Consider the following 23,484-nt stretch of genomic DNA (forward strand, 5'->3'; position numbering starts at 1 on the left):
CCTGGTCTGGGAAGATCCCACATGCCGTGGAGCAACTAAGCCCGTGAGCCACAACTGCTGAGCCTGCGCGTCTGGAGCCTGTGCTCCGCAACAAGAGAGGCCGCGATAGTGAGAGGCCTGTGCACCGCGATGAAGAGTGGCCCCCGCTCACCACAACTGGAGAGAGCCCTCGCACAGAAACGAAGACCCAGCACAGCCATAAATAAATAAATAAATAAAATTAAAAAAAAAAAAAGAACTGTACACTGTCCAGTCTGCACGACTGGTGTCCCTTGAACACCCTGTGAGGTTTTCCACATGCCTCCCTTGGTCAACCTGCCCTTCTGTCTGAAATGACTGTCATGCTTTAACTTCTTCAGGATTTACTCAAATATCCCCCGCCCGTGAGGCTTTCTTGAAGACCCCCTCCTTCTACACCGCTATCACGGGTCTCATGGTGCTTATCATGAACCGCCAGGCTGCAGAGTCTGAGAGGGTGAATGCTGCTTCGCCGGCCCAGGAGCGAGGGCGCCTCATCTAGTCTAACTGCCCGGTACTGAGCCCAAGGCAGAGGCGTTAAGTGAGAAAATGGAAAGGCAAACCAGTCACCCCCGGGGTGGGTAGGGAATAAATACTTGCAAAGGGAATGGAAGAATGAAACGCAAGATAGAAAACAAAAGTTTTTGAAATGAACTCTCTAGACCTGGGGTCAGAACACTTTTTCAGAAACGGGCCAGCCAGTAAATAGTTCCAGCTTTGCGGGCTACATGCTCTCTGTCACAGCTACTCGACTCTGCCTTGGCAGCACCAAAGCAGCCAGAGACAGTGCGTAATGTATGAGTGTGGCTGCGTGACAACGAGACGCTGAGATCTGAAGTTCATGTAAATTTCACCTGTCACGCAGTATTATTCTTCTAATGATTTTTCTTCCCAACCGTTCACAAAGGTAAAAACCGTTCTTACCTGGGGGACCATCTAAAAACGGGTGGGGGCAGGATTTGGCCGGCAGGCCCAGGGTTGCTAAGCCCTGTTCTATACCAGTAGTTCTTATTGTTTTATGTACCTGTCTCTAGGGGGAAAAAGGGTAGCATGAAGTCTGCGGCCAGCGTTGGCAGGATGCCCTCTTCCCTGGGTGATTCATTGAATTAATCACTCCACCGCATGCAGTTGCTCTTAGTAGTGGTTTTCTTTCCAGGTAGTAATAGGTACCTTATTTTAAGTAGCTTTAATATACCCAAAGAAACATTTACACAAATTAGGGGAATTAATATCACACAACAGACCTTTGTTACATGCCTACTCTTTGCAAGGCAGTGGCCACTTTACAAAGGGATACCCTGTGTCATATGACTCTCAAGCACAAGTCTCTCCCAGTGCATTCAAATATGATTTGCTTTATAAAATTCAGTTATTCCGTCTATATACACTCTCGAGGAATAAATAGATTTCATAGAGTGAGGAGCTTTATCCTGAAAAGAATTAAGAGGGTGAAGCTAACCAGCAATGTTTACCAGAGGGATGGGTGGAGGTTCTACAGAGGGAATGACTGGGGGCAGGAAATCTGAAGCCAACGGCTTATTTTGAGTCCTGATTCCAACCCTGTCCAGTGTGTGACCTTGAACGAGTTACCTAACCTCGCTACACTTCTGTTTACTTGTCTGCAAAACATGAACTCTAACATTCCTCCCGCATAAGATGATCATGAGCTTTATGTCAGCACTTAGATGAGTTCCTGGCCCACAGTAGACTCCACATGGGTGTGAACTCTCCTTATGTACAGAAATTACTTCATTGCTTTAGTATTCAAATCAATCGTACTCCTCTTGGACTAATCCTGTTGCAGAAGTTAGAAGAGCTTGTTGAATCACGGTGTCTCACCTGGGAAAGGCAGTCAGTGGCTCAAGGGAAGGCCAGGCTGCCTGTAAGGTCCCTGGTTCCTCTTCCACCCCTCCCCCAACCACTCTAACCAGTCTATTCAGGATGTGCTTCTCTGTTTTTACAGAATAGAATTGGCATGTTGTGGAAAGTATACTTGATGATCCTGCTTGTTGGATTTTTCTGGTCTTAAGTGGGGACTTAAAACGTCCAGTAAAAATTACAATTAAGCCCTTGGTTTCCTTATATCTTTTTCATGACTCACTGACATCCTGGCCTGGTGTGATCGCAGCTCCAGGCTGGGTTATGCACCCTCATTCTGTCTCCCCTCAATTCCAAATCCTAAAGAGAAACTGATTGAAGAGAAGCGCATTTATATAAGAATTCAAAATTTACAGCCCGCTCCACTGGTGAACCGCCTTCATGGAGTCCTCACAGGGTGCAGAGTACACCTTGGGCTGTGGAGAGTGACAAAGGTAGTGGAGGATACAGGTTCATGAACCTTTGATCTAGAAATGGGCAGGGAAGATGCCAGATGCATGTGAGTTTCCTGGCAGACTTCCCAAATTCCATCGCTCAATGTTTTCAAATGGGGAAAAGTTACTTTTATATGGCTGATTGCTGAACCTGAAGCATAATTTTTGGCTTTTAGTAGATAAAGTTATTTAGTACCAGGAGACCCACTAATCATGTTAAAGGGTTTTCTTCCCACCTCACCTACCCCTTTCCACTAGGCCACTTTAGAAAAGAAGAAGGCTATTTGGAGTCCACTTTCCTAAAAGAACCCTTGGAAAACGTGTGCATGTGTGTGGAGAGCCTCATCTTCCTGTAGGATTTCAGCTGCTGGATGCTCTGTGATGCAAGGATGAGGCCTAAGGAGAAAATTAGTGATGGGTGCGCGGGCAGAGGAGGGCCTGGCTCCAGGAGCGAGTGAATTACTACGAGACAGAACAGAAGGTGCTGGGCAGCTGAAGAGGCATAACTTGCCCGCATTAACTTGGCCCTGCTGATCTCTGCATGAGGCTAGAAAACGAAGCACCACCGTGTACTAGAACATTTTTCTCCAGAGGGGCCCTCAAGCCTGGTTTTAGCAAAGCTGCAGCTGTACTGGTGCTAACAGAGACCAGAGCTGGGTTTGCAGTTTCATACACAGCACATTCCTGTAGCATTTCCAGAAATGCTTCTTTGGTGAAATACGTTCCCCAGAAAATACCCACAGTGAGTAAGGCAGCCCTCACCACGAGTGTGGCGTAAAGAGCTGCAAAGAACAAAGACTTAAGGATTCATTCATATAGGGTGAAAAATAAGTCCTTAAACTGCTTAAGTTTCCTGAGCTCCAAAATTCACAACTGTGCCTTGGAAAGTGATTTCTAAGTGGGAAAGATGCCATCTCTTCATCTGTGAAATGGCCGTGAAAATGACACCATAGGCAGCATGTGGGTAATAAATGAGACAACGTGAGTCCCCAACATAGGAAGCACCCAGTACATTTTAATTCAACTATTCTATTACTCTGGCCCAGCAAGTGTGGGCCTCTGTCCTATTCCCAAGCTCCCATGCTAAGTTGCTGTGTGATCTTAAGCAAATGGGTCTACCTCTCTGAGCCTCAGATCTCTCCTCTGTGTCTCACAGTGGTGTTCTGAGTGTGTTCTGGAACCCCGGTAGGTTCTGTCTATTCTGAGACTCCTGGGGGAAGGAGAAGGCACAGGGGCTGGGCCTATAACCCGAGCAGCCACCTGCCGTTTGCTTACTGGCACCCCACCTCTGTTGTGTCTCACTTGCACAAAGCTTTCTCGCCCCTTAAAAACACTTGTAAGGTCCAAAGCCCCTTCCAGATCTAAAATCTGTCAGCGTGGGAGCTCACGGCTCATCCTCCCTTCAGACAGATGTTGGGCGTAGACCAAGAGGGCACACAGGGCGTGCTGCTCTTTCCCGGGCAGCCCCGAGCTTGTGCACGCTCGGTGATCCTCCCACTCCGGTCCTCCTCCTCCCCACCGTGCCCTGTCCAATTCGCTCATTCTCCAGGATGCTTTCTTTGATCCCCGGGGTCACGGAAAACCCATCTCCCCCTCCTCAGGATGCCTCCAGCCTTTTGTTTATGCCTCTGTCGTAGGCGCTCTGGGAGTCATTTACTGACATGTTTTCTATCCTCCACCCCATCCTAAGTGCCAGAAGGCAGACTCAGCCCTACAGGACATCTGTGAGTGTAAACAGTGGGTGCTGAATCAATGCTGATGGAAGAGGTGGCTGGACGGGACCAAAGAGCAGATTTTAGAACCTAAAAAAAATATTTTTTAGTTGAGTGATAATTAATTTTCCCTCGGAATAAACAGGTTAATATAGATATTTCTAAGCAAGTAAATGAATTAATAACCACAGAGCAAAGCCTCCAGCATGCCTGATGTAGTAAATGCAACCCCGAGAAGGAAAATGCTTCCATACGGCTCTGATGATAACTTCAGGCATCTGGGGGCACCAGCTGAATTCACACAGAGGGAGAGAGAGGCACCTCGAAGAGTGTTACAAGCTCTTTCTTTCAAGTCAGAAAGATTTGAATACAGCCCCTTACTGGGTCATTTTCTTAACCTCTAGGCCTCATTTTCTTATCTGTAAAACAGTCATATAATAATAGTTGCTGGAAAGAGTTACTTAAAGACTAATACGATAAAGCGTGTGATTCCCTGTGTCTGGCACACGGAGAGTGCTCAATAGATGCTAGTCATTATTTAGAAGCAATGATAAAACCAACGTAAGTAATGGAAAAGAAGAGAGAGCAACCGATGGCCAAAAGTTTCATGCAGTTTGGTGTTTACAGGAAACTAAAGGAGGGGCTGAGAGTTTCAAACCACCAAGGATCATTCAAGCAAATGACACCTGGAGGCACATGGGTGTCTCGGGGGTGCCTAAAATTAATCCACGGTCTCCCTGAATTACTCTAGATCTTACCAGGCCCCGCAAAGCCCCGTGTGACCTGACCTTCCTCCCATCACTCCCCTCTCCGCCCAGGTGCTCCAGATTCTGTGGCCTCCTTGCAGGGCCCCTACTGCACCAAGCACGCTCCCTCTGCAGGGCCTTTGCACCTGCTCTTCCTCTGCCCGGATACTGCTCCCCCAGCTCTCCATGGGGTTAGATCTTCCCCTCTTCCTTCACATCACTGCTCACGGGCCTCTTATTAGAGAGACCTTCCCTGACCTCCCCCCAACCATCAGCATCACGCCTGCCCTCCTTTGATTGTCTTCACAACATTTCACATAACTTTATTTGTTTACCTGGCTGCTGTCGGCCTCCCCTACTTGAGTGGAGGCTCCATGACACCAGAGGCTCTGGCTGCCCTATTCATCCTGCAACCTCACCCCTGGAAACCATGCCCGGCATGAAGGCATGAAGTTGGAACTCAGCAAAGAGTGGTCAGGCCACCCAAGATGGCTGTTCTCTTGCTCTCTGTACATCCCCTGCTGGACCAGTTCCTGCTCCACCTAACACCTACTCCCCCAAGTAACCTTCCTACATACTCGCCCCAGGCTCCAGCCAGTGACTCTTAACAAACGGGAGGTGAGGGGCGTGCCTCTCCGCTGGTTTCCTTGGTAAATAATGAGCCAACCCGATGTAATCCTCCCTGTAACTGGCAATCTCCTCTTCCCCCTGGGAGCGAAGCCTGCTGCCATGTCCTGCCCACCGTCCACAGCAGCACGCTGTGGGGTGTCGCTCCAGGACCTTGCTTCAGATGTGTAAGCTCCCGCACCCATTAAACCACAGATGTCTTTATTGCTGACTCTGGGTTCTTTCTTTGGTCTTAAAGCTGGGCAAGTGCAGCCCAACAGAGTGGTTGAATGGAAGAATGAATGATGGGCCGGGCCAGGTGACACCATGAGATACTGCCATTGGTTCTGCCATTCATTTTGAAAGTGTTCTCCCTGGGAGCTGTGGAACTGTTTACAACACAAGCATTTGGGTCAAGAGTCTTACCCTATTAACACAGAAGCAGGAGGAAAGATTTGTTGGGAAGTTGCATTGATGTCTGGGCTGAGAGTGGTGGTATTTACAACAAAGAACTTTACAGTTGGGTTCACAGCTCCTGCCTAGGAAAAGACAATCACGGAATTGGTATTGACAAAAGATATATATATAACATCATCACACAAGTTTAAAGCTGTACAAAAATGTCTGCATTATGGCCATAAAATTATAAACAGACACTTTCAAACAATTTAATAAAGATAAAATGAACATAAAGGAGAGTCATGAAATGCAACCTTCTCATGTTCAGGCAGAAATACATATATGACTCCCGTTTAAGTAATGAATGCTCATAATTTATGCGCTTTGAGCAAAAAAGGATAAATTTGTTAAAATCAATTCTTTTAATTTGTAAATATACCCTGATTCCAGAAGACAAGAAGACTGATGGCTGACCACTAGGAAGAATACCCTGGGTTCAGCCAAAGACACAATCCCCCAGGAAAATTAGTTTACCTGAGCCTAGAGCCAAAATGCTAATTAGGAAGCCATCACTTCCACTCCAAATTCAGGTTCAGTACTTTGGAGTTTTACAATCAATGTTATGACAGAAATCTATAAAATCGTTTTATATATACACATAGATTTTCAATTGACAAATTAGTTAGAAATAATATGATATTTTTAGTGAGAACACTCTATGGTATTTCTTTGCCAGTTGCACTCTTCAAAAAATAACATTCCACTGAAAATACATCTCCATATTTAGTCTCTGATTTTTTTCCTTTTAACTTCCTCTGTCTCCCTAAAATGGCAGCTCTTCATAAAGCAAATTGAGGGAGTCGGTAAAAATAAAATTCCTTTTCCCAAATTGCTTACAGCAAAAACACTTTCCTATTAGATTTTCCTATAGATGATACTGTGGCCATTGTTATTATGACACTAGTGAAGCGAAGAATCCTGGTTCCTTCCTAAACCTCCCTCTTCCTTGGCTTATACTGCTTAATAAGGCTCTTCAGTTTTCATAAACATGCATCCTGGAGGGGGAAACAGTCTTGAAAACCAAGACATGACACTATTATTCCAAATGTAGGATGGGTGAAATTTACATTAGTGCCAAATCTGTAATAGAACTACTAAAACTCGTCATGTATCTGTTAGTTAGTAATACCACCTGATATATAACCCCGCTCTTCAACTTTATCTAGGGCACAATCCAACTTCTACAAATGAGATGAGCTTGTGATTCAATCACAGCCTCTCTTTTCCTCCTTTCAAACATTTTCATTCCCCCTACTTCTTTCAAAAGCATTTTCCCCATCTTTTTCGGCTTGTCATTCTTCAAAGTTTTTGGAGAAATTACAAAACCTTAAATCACACTCTTTCCTGGGATAATAAAAATACTTTAAAATTGCCACATGCTGTTGACTTCAGCAAGAGTAATCACACAAGCTGTTGAAGAGAGACTGACAATATTTTCATTAGCAGGAAAGGATTAAATGAAACCATTCTCTTCCCATCAAATCATGGAACCACTATATGAACGGAGCACAGACCTTTGGATAAGGAATCTGCATGGTCTTTGGGTACTGCAGTGACTCATCAGAGTAGAAGGAGTATTCAATCAGTGGGACTTCTGTGTCGTTAAATTGGGCATATGCTAAAAAAGTGCCGTTTGGAGACCACCACAGAGCGGAGTAAGTACTGAAGACTTCCTCTGAAAAAAGACAGAAATTGTTCTGTTACAAGAAGTAGCTGATAAATTGGCTTTGGCATTCAAAATATTGTTCTCATTAGCTTTAGTAATTACAGTAGAGTTCAACTAATGAACCACTTTGCATTTGCTGGGCTTCCAAAATCAGAGTAATACGAACGAATAAAAATAAAATCTTCAAGGATAGAGCGGGATTGTAAAAATAAGTAACCCGTTGGACCACTTTTGAATATTTTAGCACACAATATTTAATATAAACTCTACATTTTTTTTCTTTATCTTATAATCCTCTAAATTTATGCCGCAAAACATACTAAAAGTAAATTTCACACAAGGGGCTGATTCTCCTTTCTAATTTTCAAACAGTCAACATGCCAGCATACGCTCCCCAAGTGGGCTCAGTTTGTACTGAGCCCGCAGGGTACTGGTGGGTGGTGTGTGACTCCAGGCTATCAAACCAATATGGTGCCCAGAGTTTACTACTCTTGGCACAAAAGGCGTGAGAATGATGGATTTAGAATGGAAGGGAGCTCCATGAGACCCCTACCAAGAAACATCTCCTTTGCCTCGTCTAGAAACTGAAGACTCCCTTGGATTAACACCCTCCTCTGGTCTATCAGCTGATGGGTGAGGGAAGACGGTAAGATGGAAGCAAAATGAAAGGAAAGGTTTCGCTTTCTTGAACAATGCTGCACTCGTTCTCAATCTCTGGCAAAGGTAGCTCCGTCCTATGTTTATTATGGAGTCTATTCATGGGACTTCCAATCTCTGCCTCTTAAAATGCCAAAACCTCTTTTACCAACTGGGAATAGAGGATTCAAGTAGACTTGATGGAGCCTCCTAGTCCTTTACACAGAGTTAATCCACACATTTCATGTTGTGCTGCAAGAGGAAAGGTAAAAGCAAAAGCATAAAAACTTGAATATTAGAGTTAGGAAATCATTTGTCCCAATCACTTTTCTTTTCTTTTCTTTTCTTTTTTTTTTTATAAATTTATTTATTTATTTTTGGCTGTGTTGGGTCTTCGTTTCTGTGTGAGGGCTTTCTCTAGTTGCGGCGAGCGGGGGCCACTCTCCATCGCGGTGCACGGGCCTCTCACTGTCACGGCCTCTCTTGTTGTGGAGCACAGGCTCCAGACACGCAGGCTCAGTAGTTGTGGCTCACGGGCCCAGTTGCTCCGTGGCATGTGGGATCTTCCCAGACCAGGGCTCGAACCCGTGTCCCCTGCATTGGCAGGCAGATTCTCAACCACTGCGCCACCAGGGAAGCCCCCCAATCACTTTTCTGATTCTTATGGCTTCTTGACAAGTTTCTTCCAAATGCTTGTTTTCAATTATGACAATGGTAATGGTAGTAGGAGTGACAGTAATAAAAATAACAATAATAATAAAATATAATAATCATAATGATGAGCAGCTGCCATTTAATGCCTGCTGACCATACACTGATAAGTAACTGACATCTGTTACCTCGGTTAATCCTCACAATAACTCCTTGTGCAGATGAGCAAAGGGGCAGGCAGGCTTAAAGCGAGGAAGTAATTTACTCAGGAGCACATGACCAATAGTTGCTAAAATCAAGAATGAATCCAGATTTGTCTGGTTGGAGACCATCTTCTACTGTTCCTTCCTGCCTATTTCAGCACTTCTAGTAACAGAAAACCTTCTACTTGATCAGGCAGCCTGCTCCCCCTTTGACTGCTTTCTACGTATATCACTGAGTTACATTTATGCAGCAATTTAGAATTTACAAAACACTTATCTAATTGAACCCTGGGTGAGTCTATGCATAGGCTATTTTACAGAGAGGACAACTAAGGTTTAGAGAGATAGAGTGAATTGACAGAGACGAGAAGGCAGGCCTTGTGATTCTGAGCCAAGGGGGTTTCTCACTAAGAACTTCTTCATATACTGAGTTCATGTCTCATTCCTTATAGCTTCTACCCATTGGTTCTAATCTAAGATCAAGATGCAATTCCATAAAATGAATACAATGACAGCAAGGTAATGCTTTGTAAAATCACTTTTAAGTACAGGTGGCAGGTAGGAGTCTATGTTTTGAATTAGTAGTTATTTAGAATACTGAACACTTTATCTATCTATCTATTTATTTATTTACTTTTCTTTTCCATTATGGTTTATCACAGGATATTGAATATAATTCCCTGTGCTATACAGTAAGACCTTGTTGTTTACCCATTCTATTTATAATAGGTTGTATCTGCTAACCCCAAACTCCCAATCCATCCCTCCCCGACCCCCCAACCTTGGTGACCACAAGTCTGATCTCTATATCTATGAGTCTATTTATGTTTTGTAGCTAAGTTCATTTGTGTCATATTTTAGATTCCACATATAAGTGATATCATATGGTATTTGTCTTTCTCTTTCTGCCTTACTAGAATACTGAACACATTTTTCCATATCAATGATGTGTCAAAACCATTATTATAAAACTACTCTGGTCAAACTCAAAGTCCTAAGAATGAAGGGATCACGGGTAAGGAGAAAGAAGAACAAAGAAAGAAGGAAAAGATATCCAGCCCTTCCTGAAGTTGGCTATGAACACGACGGGTGTCTGTGGCACTCCCACCACCATCCTGTGATAACTCCCATCCTGCCACTCACTCTGAATTTCCTTAGGTACCCCTGGGACCTAGTTTCCTCCCTCTAATAGGATACTTAATTCACTCCATGACAGTTTTTGTTGGCTTCTTTGTCTCTCTCTGGGCTGAATTCCCTGAGAACAACAGTTGGGTAGCATTTGTCTCTGTGTCCCCAGCACCTGGCACAGCACCTTGTAGGTGGTTGGCACTCAATGTGAATTGCACTGAATTAATCACAATTCCCCCCACCCCCGCCACTGTCAACACTACTGCTTCAGGGGGGTAAGGAGTGCTCCATCTACCTAAATTATTTCCTTCTCTATCCCCTCTCATCTCACCAAAATTCTCATTTTCAGCTCTGGGTTAGGTAAACTACATTCATACTCAAAAGTGACTCTAACATAATTAACTTCATCCTAGGAGATAAAGTATTATCATCTTTTTTTTAAAAAAAGAAAACACTTATTAACTAAAGTAAAATAATAATCAATTAGAAAATCATAAAATAAAGTGAAAACAGAGAAATTGAGAAGAGAAAGCTATTTGGGGACCCAGGGTGGGGTGGCGGCCCAAGTCCCAGAATACAGGCTCCTCTGTGAGTGTCCCTCCCCAGTGTGGCACGTGGCCCTGTTTAGACCTTGCAGCTTTGTTTGTCCATTTACTTATGAATCTACAGATTCTCAAAATGTACTCTCTTTTGATCCCAACAGGTCTTCATGGCTACAGTGGAGAGGGTGGCTCCAATAGGAAGGTGATCCGATATGTGGAGAAGCAGGTGTGCCCTTTTCTAAGCATGGAGCATTCGTAAACGTCCAAAACCAATTGTAGGAATTTCCCTGTAGGGACTAAAGTCCCGTTTTTAGAGACAGGCCCACATTGGAACTGTGAAGCCATTCTTCTGCTTGTGAATGGCTTAGTCATGAACAGGCAAAATGAGATCCCTCCAGCTATTATCTACCTTAGAAAGAACCTTAGTGTTGGAGTGTTTTTATCTTAGAGCTGCCCAGCTGTTCCGAGGAAGGGTCAGTCACAGCTTTGGGAAAAGGCTTTATCCAGCTCACGCTGGGGATCCTGGAGGTTGTGCTGTGCTGTCCAACAAGTGTTAAAGATGTTTTTCAATATCTAAGTGACAAGTGATAGTAAATGTCATTGTAAGTTTTAATCAAACACTTGTTTCTGGGCCATGGGAATTTATCTTTCTTTTAAAGTGTTTTCTGTCGTTGTTCTTATAATGTTATCCACTTAACTGAACTCGATTTGAACTAGTAAGAACCGAAATTAAGTCATGAAGAAAAACTTTTTTTTTTTAAGTCTGAAGAAGAAGTAACAGGATAAAATAAGGATGAGTCTTTAATAAGCATGAGGCAATCTTGTGAAGGGTTTGGAATAGCCTCAAAATGCTTTTTACCTTAGCAACTATAGACATGAAAAATGTCTTCCTAATATTTTCTAAAACTCTTTATCCTTAAAGAGAGAATCATTCTTTTCAACTTTTTCAGTTCTGTTTTTTGAACCCATTTTTTCCTAAGTCTTTCTAATTATTTTTTTTCTTCTTTAGAAACAGGAGATGCTAATTTCTTCAAGTTCCAATGAACACAAATCCTCTATAAAAAAAGGCATTTTCTTACCCTTGACTCCCCAATCTCCAGACAATATTTCGTCATCTTTTGGAATGTTCTGGGAGTATTTCGTTTTCTTTAGTAACTTCCGGGTTAGGTAGGCCCGGTTCGAGAAACATCTGATATTAATCTGGAGGCTTTTATGCCCCAATAAAGCAGAAAAGCCACCTACACAGAAAGGCCCTTTGTAGCAGTAGAGCAAAGACAATAGGAGCATTGAAGAGACAGTGAGAATGTAGCAGCAGTAGGCACTGTGAAGAGATTCTTGGTCTATGAGAAACCTGGTGTTATGAGTGCTAAAGGAGATTTGATGACATTTTTAAAATGCAACTTATTTTGAATGCCCTTGAATGTTCCCCCATTTTAACTGTTTTTGAAAATGTACCGATTTTCTGATTTGAAAAAGCTTTAATGTCTCTACCTTCATAAATCCAGTCAGTTATTCCATTATAGATTACATCTTCTTTCCCAGTCCATGTGATCCTCTGACTTGGCAAATTTGGTTCATTTTTGACATAAATGTCATTTTTCCAAACGTACGCCTAGAAAGATTGGAAAAAAAGATTGATACCTAATATATTTTATCCTGGATTTTAAAAAACGTATCAATTATTTTATCCTCAAAAAATATTGGTATGTTGTGCTCGCTTCGGCAGCACATATACTAAAATTGGAACGATACAGAGAAGATTAGCATGGCCCCTGCGCAAGGATGACACGCAAATTCGTGAAGCGTTCCATATTTTAAAAAAATATATATATATATTGGTATGCAAGTGTAATGATTACCTAAGCTTATTCCATTGAGCAGGAGGAAGATTCATTTACTCCCTCCCCTCACATTCTTAAATTATAAGTATAGATATAGAAGTCCAAGAAGCAGCTCACAACCACGCTATTTGGATACTAAAGTGTATGCGAAGCCTGGGAAGACTGACCACTTCTACAGCATGATGTGTGCTATGCATTTCTCTCCAGGGAAGGTGAGTAGATGCAGGGCAGCTGCATGCCCAGAGGGTGAAGTCAACTACAGATAAACAGTCTGTCTTCCTGTTTAGATTCTTCTGGACTTCTGACATTCTCCTAAGACTATAGCACATGAAGGTATATCTATAGTGACATAGAGAAAGTCACAGAACTATCAGAAAGCAGGAATGCCTCAAACAAAACAAAACAAAACAAAACCCAAAGTGCAACAGAATTAGAATTTAAGAGTTTAATGAACATTTTCCCAGTAAATAAACAATTCTCTAACAGTAGTTCAGAAACTTTCAGGAATTGTATTTACTGTTAGACTAATAAAATATTATTTTAGGCAATAAAACTCTCTTTGATAGTGACATACTGGCTTCCTAAGTATCTGCTCTGTATCATGGTTAGCAGCTACTGCATATGAGAGATTTGAGCCATTATTTTTCTGACAAGGGGAGAGACTCACTAACCAATTTATGACCCACTGGTGACCATGTGATCCACTGTGTGTTGTTTGGGATTCTCTCTTCTGTAATTAGCTGCCTGGAAAAAGATAAAGAGAAATATTTCCAAGTGAATAAATCACAGTGGAATTTCTTTTCTTTTTAAATTATTATTATACTAGAAAAGCATAACAGATTTTGGGAGGAAGTCACTGACCTCTTATTTAAGTCATAAATGTCATACGAAGCTGTGTAGGAATGCCTCCATTGCTGCAAAAGAAAACAAACATTTCAGGCTTCTGTGATTTTTGATAGTTTGACCACTTGCTATAGGAGCCCAGCTGAGAGATAAAGCCATATAACATTGTATAATTCTCAAATTTTATATCTTATAATTCCCTATCTAGATTCTTAAAATTTTGGAATTAGAAAATATCTCAGAAATCATCTAGTACAAACTCCTCTGGACTTCATCTATAACTTTTCTCTGGCCTCACCTCTGCAAAGGAGACTTCCCAGGACCACAGTGGACTGAGGTGTCACTTCCTGTGCAAACATTATTCCCAGCACTTACCACAGTAATGGTAAGCTCACCTGTTTAAGAAAATGCAAATTTTCCCTTTTCAACCATCTTATTGGCAAAATATCTTAAAGATCTCTAATTCTATTGCTGGTAGTGATGGGGAGAGATGCTTACTTTCCTACATCGATCATGAAAATATAAAGTGTTACAGATTTTTTGAAAGCCACCTGGCAATATGTATTAAAATTGAAATACATGTACCATCAATATTTTAAATAACCATCTCAAGAAGCTAAAAAATGAAAAGCAAACCAAATCCAAAGAAATTAGAAGAAAAGAAATAATAAAGGTAAAAGCAGTAATCAAATAGAAAAAATATAATAGAGAAAAATCCAACAAAGCTAAAAACTGGTTCTTTGAAAAGACTAATAAAATTACTAACATAGAGTAAGAAAAAGAGTATGAATGAATAATATCAGAAATGAAAAATGGGATACCACAATGGGTTCTACAGACATTAAAAGAGTATAAGACCTTATTTTAAATGTTTTTTACCTATAAATCTAAAAAGTTAGAAAAAAGGACAAATTCCTTGAAAAGCAAGTTATCAAAAGTGAGACAAAAGAGTGAATCTGAATAGTTTTACATCTAATAAACAACTGAATCCATAAATAACCTCTGTACAAAGAAAACTCCCAGCTCAAATAATTTTACCAGCAAACTCCTTGTCATTTATCCAAATGAGCTGAAAACTTATACCCACACAGAAAACCTACACACAAATGTTTACAGCAGCTTTATTCATGTTTGCCAAAACGTGGACATAACCAAGATGTCCTTCAACAGGTGAATGTATAAACAAACCATGGTCCATGCAGACTATGGAATATTATTCAGTGATAAAAAGAAATGACCTACCAAGCCATGAAAAGAAATGGAGGAAACTTAAATGCATATTGCTAAGTGAGAGAAGCCAATCTAAAAAGGCTACATACTGTATGATTCCAACCACATGACATTCCGGAAAAGACAAAATTACAGAGAGAGTAAAGGTCAGTGGTTGCTAGGGGTTCGGGTGAAAGGAGGGCCGAACAGGTGGAGCACAGGGGATTTTTAGGAAAAGTGAAAATACTCTGTATGATACTATAATAACAGATAAAAGTCATTATACACTCTACATTTGTCAAAACCCATAAAACGTACAACACAGAGAGTGAACCCTAATGTAAACTATGAACTTTAGTTAATAATAATGTGTCAATATTGGCTCATCAATTGTAACAAATGTACTACACTAATGCAAAATGTGAATAATAGGGAAAATAGCAGGGGTGGAGGTGAGGTGGGGGTGTGGTGAGGAAGTATGTGGGAACCCCCTGTACTTTCCACTCATTTTCTGTAAACCTAAAGCTGCTCTAAAAAATAAAGTCTATTAATTCAAAAATAAATGAGCTAGAGCCATAGCAGATGACTTGGAAGAAGTTCCACATGGTACCACTGAGTGAGAAATGCAATTTACAGAAAATAGGATTCTATTTTGATAAAATAAACAATAACTAAAAAGAATCTCTATCTTCCTAGAATTATATGAATAAGGAAACAAATATAAAATATGGAGGGGTATACAATAGATTCTCAACATGGGATACCTGGGGAAAAGGCAGAGGGGTGAGAAGTAGGGAGCCAAGAAAAAATGGTAAAAAATAAGACTGAAGATTTTTTAAATATATGATCACAGATTTGCATTTATGAAATATTATGTTTATATGTGGATACATATATAAATTAAAGTTTTTTTTTCAAAATTACTTGTCTGTATGTCTGTCTTCCCTACCATACTCCTAGAGGTAAGAAATTGTGTCTTATTCATCTTTAAATACCCAGAGTCTGGTCTAGCACAAGCCACATAGTATGTATTCAAGAAACAGACCAAACTAAAATAATCGAAGTTTACCTATGAGGCTGAAATAGATGAAATAGGTAGCCCAAGACCCCCAGCTGTATTAGCAGAGCTGAGACATGTCAGGTCCCTAATCTTGAAAAATATTTCCACTTATCATTTATCACCCTCCTGTCCTCTCATGTCAACAAATATTTATTGTCTCCTCTTTTTTGCAAGTCATAACATTCTTTTTTGAATCCTGGATTATTCTGACACACTCCATGCTTGTTTCTGGAAAACCTCTGAGTATAATACTCGCTAGAGCCAAAAGTTGTGGTACAGGCTAAAAATATTAAGAGATTTAAGAAGTTTTGAGATCATTTCAGGGTGACAGATCTATCATGGGTTGTAAAGGGAAATCCAAGATGTTTGTATATTCACTTCATCTTCTGAAACAGACTTATCAGTCTATTTAGGCTATAAACATTGGCACCTATCCTCTTGATTAGGCATTACTGGATAAGACAGGCTCCCTCTTTTTGAGGAGCTCATAGTTGAATGGGGGATATGGAGACATAAACTACAAGAAAAGAATCACAGAACATGCAATGGAGGTGGGTGGGGAAAGGCAGGAATCATAAATTAGGAACTGGGGAGGGAGAGAGGCTTATGGAAAAGGTGATTCTTGGACTGAGTCTCAGTGGCAGAGGACTGCCACACAGAGAAGGGCAAAAAAGCATCATAGCAGAAAGAGGTTCAAGCACGAAGATAGGAAAGATCATGTTTAAGAGCACAAATTTTGGAGTCTTCTAACCCGGATTCAAGTCTTGCTATAGACTGAATATTTGTATTCCCCCCTTACCCTCAATTCATATGTTGAAATCCTAACCCCCAGCCTGATGGTATTCTGGAGATGGGATCCCTGGTGGGTGACTAAGTCACGAGGGGGAAAGCTCTCATGAATGGGATTAGTTTCCTTATAAAAGAAACTCCAGAGAAATCCCTTGACCCTTCTACCATGTGAGGACACAAGGAGAAGATGGCCAACTATGATCCAGGAAGTGAGACCTCGACAGACACTGAATCTGCTGGCACCTTGATCTTGGACTTCTCAGCCTCCAGAACTCTGAGAAATAAATTTCTGTTGTTAAGCCACCCAGTCTGTGATGTTTATAGCAACCCAAATGGACGAAGGCAAGTCTCCAATATGTAATATCAGGCAAGTTTCTTTCTAGACTTCAATTTTCTCTTTAGGAAGATGAGGATAGTGACAGACACAATCTCAGGAGCATGAGAATGAATGTGAAGTATTTAGCAGGACTCCTGGACGTTGTCAACAAGTCACAGACGATGCAACTATTATTATCTGTACAGCATTAAGCGATGAGGCGAGATGCTATGAGAACATCCATAGTAGGCTGTATGGTACTTACTTATTTATGTTTTCTTTTTTTTAATTAATTAACTTTTAAAAAATTATTTATGTTTTTGTTCACTGACTCACCTTTTTTTGTAGCTACACCTTAAAATTAAGAACTGATCTTTCTGAATGCACTAGCTCAGTCATGGAGAAAACATGCAGTAGGATCTAAAGAACACTGGAAGTAGACCTCCAGGGAAATGGAATAAAAGTAGACTTTTCTTTGTTCTTGATGTGTTCCTTGAGAGTTGATTAGTCAACACATTTACGCTGTATAGAAAATTCTATTGGATACTCCGGGAAGTAAAATAGAATATAGAGTTCTCTATTTCAGGAATCTTTTGATTTAATGCTCGGCAGTAAAATGTATGAAGAAAGTAAGCTAATGTGATAGAGAGTGAATGGTGGGGGAACAGAGTAGCATCGACAAAGCCTGGACCTGAATTACTAAAAAGGGAGAGCATATGATGAGCAGGGGAAGAAGGTGCCAGGATGAAGCAATAGCAAATGCTTTGGCCCTTAGATGGGAATGAAAGTGATGCTTGAGAAAAATGAAGAGCTTTGCACTTAAAGGTTCTTAACTTTGGATCGCTGAATCACTTGGGAGTCCTTAAAACTACCCACGCCTGGGCCCCATCCATAGCTATGCTGAGTTAGTTGGTGTGCAGTAGGCTGTAGGCATTTGTATTTAAAAAAAAAACTCCCCCAGGTGATTGATCCTAAGGAGCAGGCAGGGCTGGGAAGCTCTGGCCAAGCATGGTGAGTGCAGAGAGGGAGGCGGGAGGTGGGTTCAGAAGGGCAGAATGGCAGGCTGAAGGGGACAGCATGAAAACAGCAAAAGCAGTTAAATGCACATGAAAACTTCAGTGATACAACAAATACAAATTACCAATGACGGTTGTCCAGCTGAGGTCTACCAGTGAAATACATCCATTAGTACACATCATGTGGCACTTGCTGAACTTGGCTAAATAGGAAATGAGCTGGTATTTACCTTGCTGTTTCTACCTTAACCTCATAGTCTTTATATGTTTGTCTTTAACATCGGAAACTGTTAATCTGTGGTTCTCAACCCTGGCTGCTCATTAAAATACTCTACGTGCTAAAAAACAAAACAAAAGAATAACTGATGCCAGCTTCACCCCAGAGACTTCAATTTATTGATCTGGGGATTGGACCTGGACACTAGGAATTTTTAAAAGCTCCTTAAGTGGTTTTAATCTGTAGACAGCAATAAGAACCACTGAATTAAACAAACACTAATTCATTAATTGGGAACAGATGTGTTAAAGTTAGGCTTAGGCTTCTGATTCCTTCCTGGTGGATTGGTTTAGCAGAACATAGTCAGCAAGGCTTCATGTCCAGGAAATGGAGCCCAGCACAATGAATCAGGGCAAATATTCTGATCGAGAGTCACCATCCCAAAATGGGAAATGGAGTATGGGATGGTTGGCATGGCCTGAATACAGCAGCGCTGGTGTGTGGGATAAGGTCACTCAGTATTTACTATTTATTCTAGAGAAAAAAGGCAGAGGTAGGGATCCCCAGCTTTGTATTTTGTTTTCGAGCAGAATCTCTCTACAGGTTTTTAATCTTTCCTGTATGTCTCAAAACTTCCTATACTCAACAACCGTTGTCAAATCCATGAATAATCAAAAAGCTGCAGTTAAAGTCACTGGCGATCGGCGGCTACCCTAAACATGAGAAGGATGTGTGATTAGGCTGTAACCTTTCCTGAATGTGTCAGAATCTGATGTTGGGCTGGGCAACTGGAGGAAGCTGAGAGCTCCCTGCAGGGCACTGATGACCGGTGCTGAGGCCGCCCCTTTGGAACGGTTTGTATATGGTGGGACCTGGGGGCTGGGAGGTGGTCTGAGTCACCGTGCAGAGTCTCTTCTAGAGGATGAGAAGTTTAACTGTTTTTAAAGAAATACTTGAGAGTTTTAATATATGTCGAACTGAGACAAAGGAAATAAAGGGTTCTATTACTGGATGTACGAGTCAGACATGTACATGTACTTTTAAATTATAAGTTCTATCTTATTAACTTATGTTTTTAGTATCTATCTATAATATTACTTTAGCGTTTTAGTATTTGAAAACCCTGAAAATGAATTTCTTTTAAAACATTCGTTGGACTTATCTTTTATGAATGAGAATGACCATTTCTCCTTTTGATACCGAATGAATGAGTTTTTAGCGCCTACTGTTTTACTTAGGTATCAATCCTAAATAGTCACAGACTTGAAATCAGTTATAAAATAACATACTCGGGCTTCCCTGGTGGCGCAGTGGTTGCGAGTCTGCCTGCCAATGCAGGGCACACGGGTTCAAGCCCTGGTCTGGGAGGATCCCACATGCCGCGGAGCAACTGGGCCCGTGAGCCACAATTGCTGAGCCTGCGCGTCTGGAGCCTGTGCCCCGCAACGGGAGGGGCCGCGATAGTGAGAGGCCTGCGCACCGCGATGAAGAGTGGCCTCCGCTCGCCGCAACTAGAGAAAGCCCTCGCACAGAAACGAAGACCCAACACACAGCCAAAATTAAATAAATAAATAAATAAAAAATTAAAAAAAAAAAAAAATAACATACTCATAGGATTCTTTAAATGTCACAGTAAAAAAGCATTTCTTTTACCTTCGCATAGTTGTATTCGAAGAGAATATATTGTCTATCGGGAGATACTGAATAATCATTTATAGAATATCCAAATTCATCCTGTCAATCAAGTAGAAAAAAGAACAATTGAACGATTCCATTTAACTGCCGTTATTGAGCACTTACTGTGTAGAGGGTACAGTTCTAGACTTGTGGCTGGTAGCTTGAGAGGTTCCGGTCTAGAAGAGGGGGCACACTCCCTCACACAAATGACCATGAGGCAAGGTGGGTGGTGATCAGGGTTAGAGAATCAGAGAGGGAAGGATTTATTTTAATGAAGGAAAGATGGCTATGTGGGTGGGGATCAGGAACAGAGAGAGAACTTCCTCAGGAGAGGAAACAGCAGGAGTAAAAACCCAGATGCAGAAAGGGCATGCATATTTAGAGACTGCCTAAAGGTTAGTTGTAACCTGAATACAGTATAGGGTGTGTCAGACAAAGAGAAGACATAAAATTAGAAAAATAGCCAGGGCCTAGATATAAGAAATGGACCTATGAACTACTTTTTGCACATGGATGTGATAGAATCTTATCTGGCTTTTACAAAGACGCTCTGGTGACCCAGTGGCTGAGATGAGATGAGAGGGGAGGGGTTACATTAGCCCTGGACTTGGGCAATGCCGTGGTCTGGTTTACAGAATGAAGAGAGGGACACTCGTTAGAATACTGTCACAAGATTAATCAAGCCTTCGAACCAGGACTATACCGTGGAAATGGAAATCTGAGAGACACTTGATGTTGCAAGGGAGGACTGACAGGGTTTGTTGAGTAGCTAAATAAGGGGAATGACAGAGGAATCAAGGATTCTGAGGTTTCTAGCTTAAGTGACTTTGAGGAGGGCGCTATTTACCAAGATTGGGAACTCAGGAAGAGGACTAGTATGCCTTCTGTTTGCTAGGAGAGGGAAGGGGAAATAACTAGTTTAGCTTGGGACACTGAGTTTAAAGTGACTGCAGGCCATCCACGTGCCAGAACTGGCAAGCTGTTGGCAACAGAGGTCTAGATCTCGGGAGTAGGTTAGTGTTACAAGCATGTATTTGAGAAGCACCTGTGCTGTGGAAGTGCATGGAATTTGCTGAAGGAGAGCATGCAAAGTGAGGAGGGAGGGTAGCAGTGAAGACACGGCCCTGAGGAGCACTTACACGTAAGAGTATGGGCAGAGGAGGAGGAATCGTCAAAGGAGACTAAAAAGTAGCCAAGGCAGGGAGCATTCCAAGAAGAAGAGAAAGATTCACTGTGCCGTATGCTGCAGAGAGAGTCCAACAGGATGAGAAATGATAGTCCTCATGATTTGAAAGGTTATGAAAAAGAAAATCCCCAGAATTCCCTTAAAGCATGAATTACTTATGTGATTAAACATACAAATGTACTGTTCTCCAAGAACATGGAGCTGTTTCCATATTCAGCATTGAATAGCAAGATATTATTTTCTTGTTTGTAGAGATATTCATGATCTAAAGAGAGAAAACGGCCAGATCAGTATTTCAAGATGCTTTTATACATCTTCATAAGCTAAAAAGTCATGCAATAAAAATTTAAGACAAATTCACACAAGTACTAAAAAGGCATTTCTAAGTTGGAAAAACATGAACTGATGAATATTACACTAGTATGCCTTCATTTTTCCATCATTATTGTAAAGGGTTCAATTCACATTTAACTTTTTATAGTACATATCAAAGAAATACTCAAGTTTCTTTCTGTCTTATCTCCCTTTCCACCCTTAAGTAGAAAAAACTTTCCCATACGGTTAAAAAAAAATAAGGATATTTTCTCAGTGCCATAAAAGTGTCCCACAACCTAACCAGAATGAAAATAACCATAAAAATCAGCCCCCTCTCCGCCAAAAATCCTTACCTGAAACCCATCGCAAGGTGTAGAACTTCACTCTAAAAGTATTTTTTAAATAATCGGTTAGAGTGTAGGTTCGGCGACTATCAGCTGTAGCATCATCTGCTGGTTGGAAAAAAGAGCCAAATGTTCAGTAAGACGGGATAACCTGTTTTGCATAAAATTAAAAAAAAGGATATCTACAATATACACTAGTCACAAAATACAGAAATACACTGACAAAATGCAAAACACATCTTGAAAGAGTTCGGACTGAGAAAAAGGGTAAAAACGCATTTAGCTGTTAAAGTGGATGCGAGACTGTGTTTTTCACGGTGCTACATTAGTGAGCTTCATTTCGAAGGTCTAGATCAACAACGTCCAAGGGAAATATAGTGTGAGTACACTTTCTAGTAGCCATATTTAAAATTTTTTAAGGTGAAATTAATTCTAATTGCATATTTTACTTAGCCAGTATATCAAATATTTTATCATTTCAGTGTGTTGTCGGTTTTTATATGTTATTAATAGATCTTTCACATTATTTCTTTTCGTACTAAGTCTTTAAAATCTGATACGTAATTGATGATTACAGTATATCTCAATTTGAATGGGCAACTTCCCAGTCAATGCAGTGGATGGCACGAGGCTAGATCATCCTTTCGTGAGGCCCTGAGGTCCACTTCTAAGTCCTCTCGCTCCGCAAAGACCTTTAAGATATGCTGATCACCCAGTTCAGAGATCTTCGTTTCTATCATCACTTTTCCTTGAATTTGATTAAAGTTTACATGAAACCTTTCCCTTGGATTCTGTGACAACCTCAGTCCTTCTCCTAACTCTCTGACCATTATTTTTCCATCTCCTACTTTGACTCTATTTTTCTCCACTGACCTGTAAGGCAGAAATGCTTTGATATTAGTCTTCAGCTTTCTACTCCTCTCTCTCTACAGTTTTCCTTCCAGGGAACTCCAGAGAACGCGAGCTCCTGGGCTTCAGGCATACTTACCATTCAGATAAATGACGATATCTGCTCTCACTACCTTAGCCTACTGCACCCACGCTTACATTTCCAGTGCTGTGTTCAGCTTTCTTAGTTGACTTGCCCCACTCTAACCCTATACATACCCTGTCTAAAATAATTGTCTTCCTTTCAAAACTAGATTTCCATAGGAAATTTGTGTGGTTTTAAATTCTGTTACTGAAGACGCCAATTCAAAGGCTGAAAATCATTTTGATGTCTCCCTCTTTTTTACCATCCCCTACAACCGATCAACCCTATTGACTCTTCCTGTGAAATCTCTTCTCCAGGTATCCCTGCCATCAGGTTCTCCCAATCCAATTCCTGCCCTGCACCATCAGTGGAATGATCTTTCTAAAATGCCACTTTCATTCTGGTGATCTCTTCCTCAAAAGCTTCCAATGAGTCCCCACTGTCTACAGGGAGATTTGGACTCCTTAGCCTGGCAATTGCAGCCTCCACAGTCTGATGTGAGACTCTTTCCAGGCTTATTTTCACTCTCTCCCTGCAAGAACCTTCTAACCTAGCCACACTGATCTGCCTACTGAACCCAGCAGATCTTCTTAGGCTTGTCTGACTCTACTCCTTGTCCTAAGCCACTTCCTGGCATGTCTTCAACTGCTTCTCCATCTGTCACAAGCCTCCCTCCTCCATTTCCCACCTCTGTCATGAAGACTTCAATTCGGCCTCTGACTTTTGCCCCCATGCTACTCATTGGGCTCCTGTCACTCACTAACTTGTGTTGATAACTATTTTTCCATGCCTGCCTGTGTGATCTACTCAGCTAGGCCATGTATTCTTTTGAAGACAGAGCTTTGGGTTTTTGTTCATTGGTTTGGGGTTTTGGTTTTTGTTTTTCATCAACCTTAGCATCTAGCACAGTTGTATGGCATAAAAGAGACACACAAAAAAAGTTTTTGTTGACTGGAGTAGGGTATCATCCTATAAGCATAGTCAAGCCAATGTGATTCCTCTTCCTCAATCCCGGAGCC

General features: G+C 41.3%; 1 protein-coding gene and 1 non-coding gene across 3 annotated transcripts in view; one reads left to right on the forward strand and one right to left on the reverse strand.

The window, feature by feature from the left end:
* The window catches only part of DPP4 (dipeptidyl peptidase 4), a 78,420-nt gene that overhangs the window by 34,314 nt on the left and 20,622 nt on the right, over nucleotides 1–23,484 (reverse strand). Inside the window, exons 3-10 of one of the 2 annotated variants that reach the window (XM_057551402.1) lie at nucleotides 21,502–21,597; nucleotides 21,007–21,098; nucleotides 19,624–19,704; nucleotides 13,382–13,434; nucleotides 13,192–13,264; nucleotides 12,171–12,291; nucleotides 7,368–7,528; nucleotides 5,821–5,933 (exon numbers count right to left, since the gene is read on the reverse strand). In XM_057551402.1, coding sequence (XP_057407385.1) covers nucleotides 5,821–5,933; nucleotides 7,368–7,528; nucleotides 12,171–12,291; nucleotides 13,192–13,264; nucleotides 13,382–13,434; nucleotides 19,624–19,704; nucleotides 21,007–21,098; nucleotides 21,502–21,597 — 790 coding nt within the window. Of the gene's footprint in view, nucleotides 1–5,820; nucleotides 5,934–7,367; nucleotides 7,529–12,170; nucleotides 12,292–13,191; nucleotides 13,265–13,381; nucleotides 13,435–19,623; nucleotides 19,705–21,006; nucleotides 21,099–21,501; nucleotides 21,601–23,484 lie in introns of both variants that reach the window. The other variant, XM_057551401.1, reaches the window with a different exon arrangement.
* On the forward strand, nucleotides 12,390–12,496 carry LOC114238058 (U6 spliceosomal RNA). The gene has a single exon (XR_003623486.1). It is a non-coding gene; the product is annotated as a U6 spliceosomal RNA (small nuclear RNA).

The sequence above is a fragment of the Balaenoptera acutorostrata genome, chromosome 8 (genome assembly GCF_949987535.1).
Source record: "Balaenoptera acutorostrata chromosome 8, mBalAcu1.1, whole genome shotgun sequence".
Lineage (NCBI taxonomy): Eukaryota > Metazoa > Chordata > Mammalia > Artiodactyla > Balaenopteridae > Balaenoptera > Balaenoptera acutorostrata.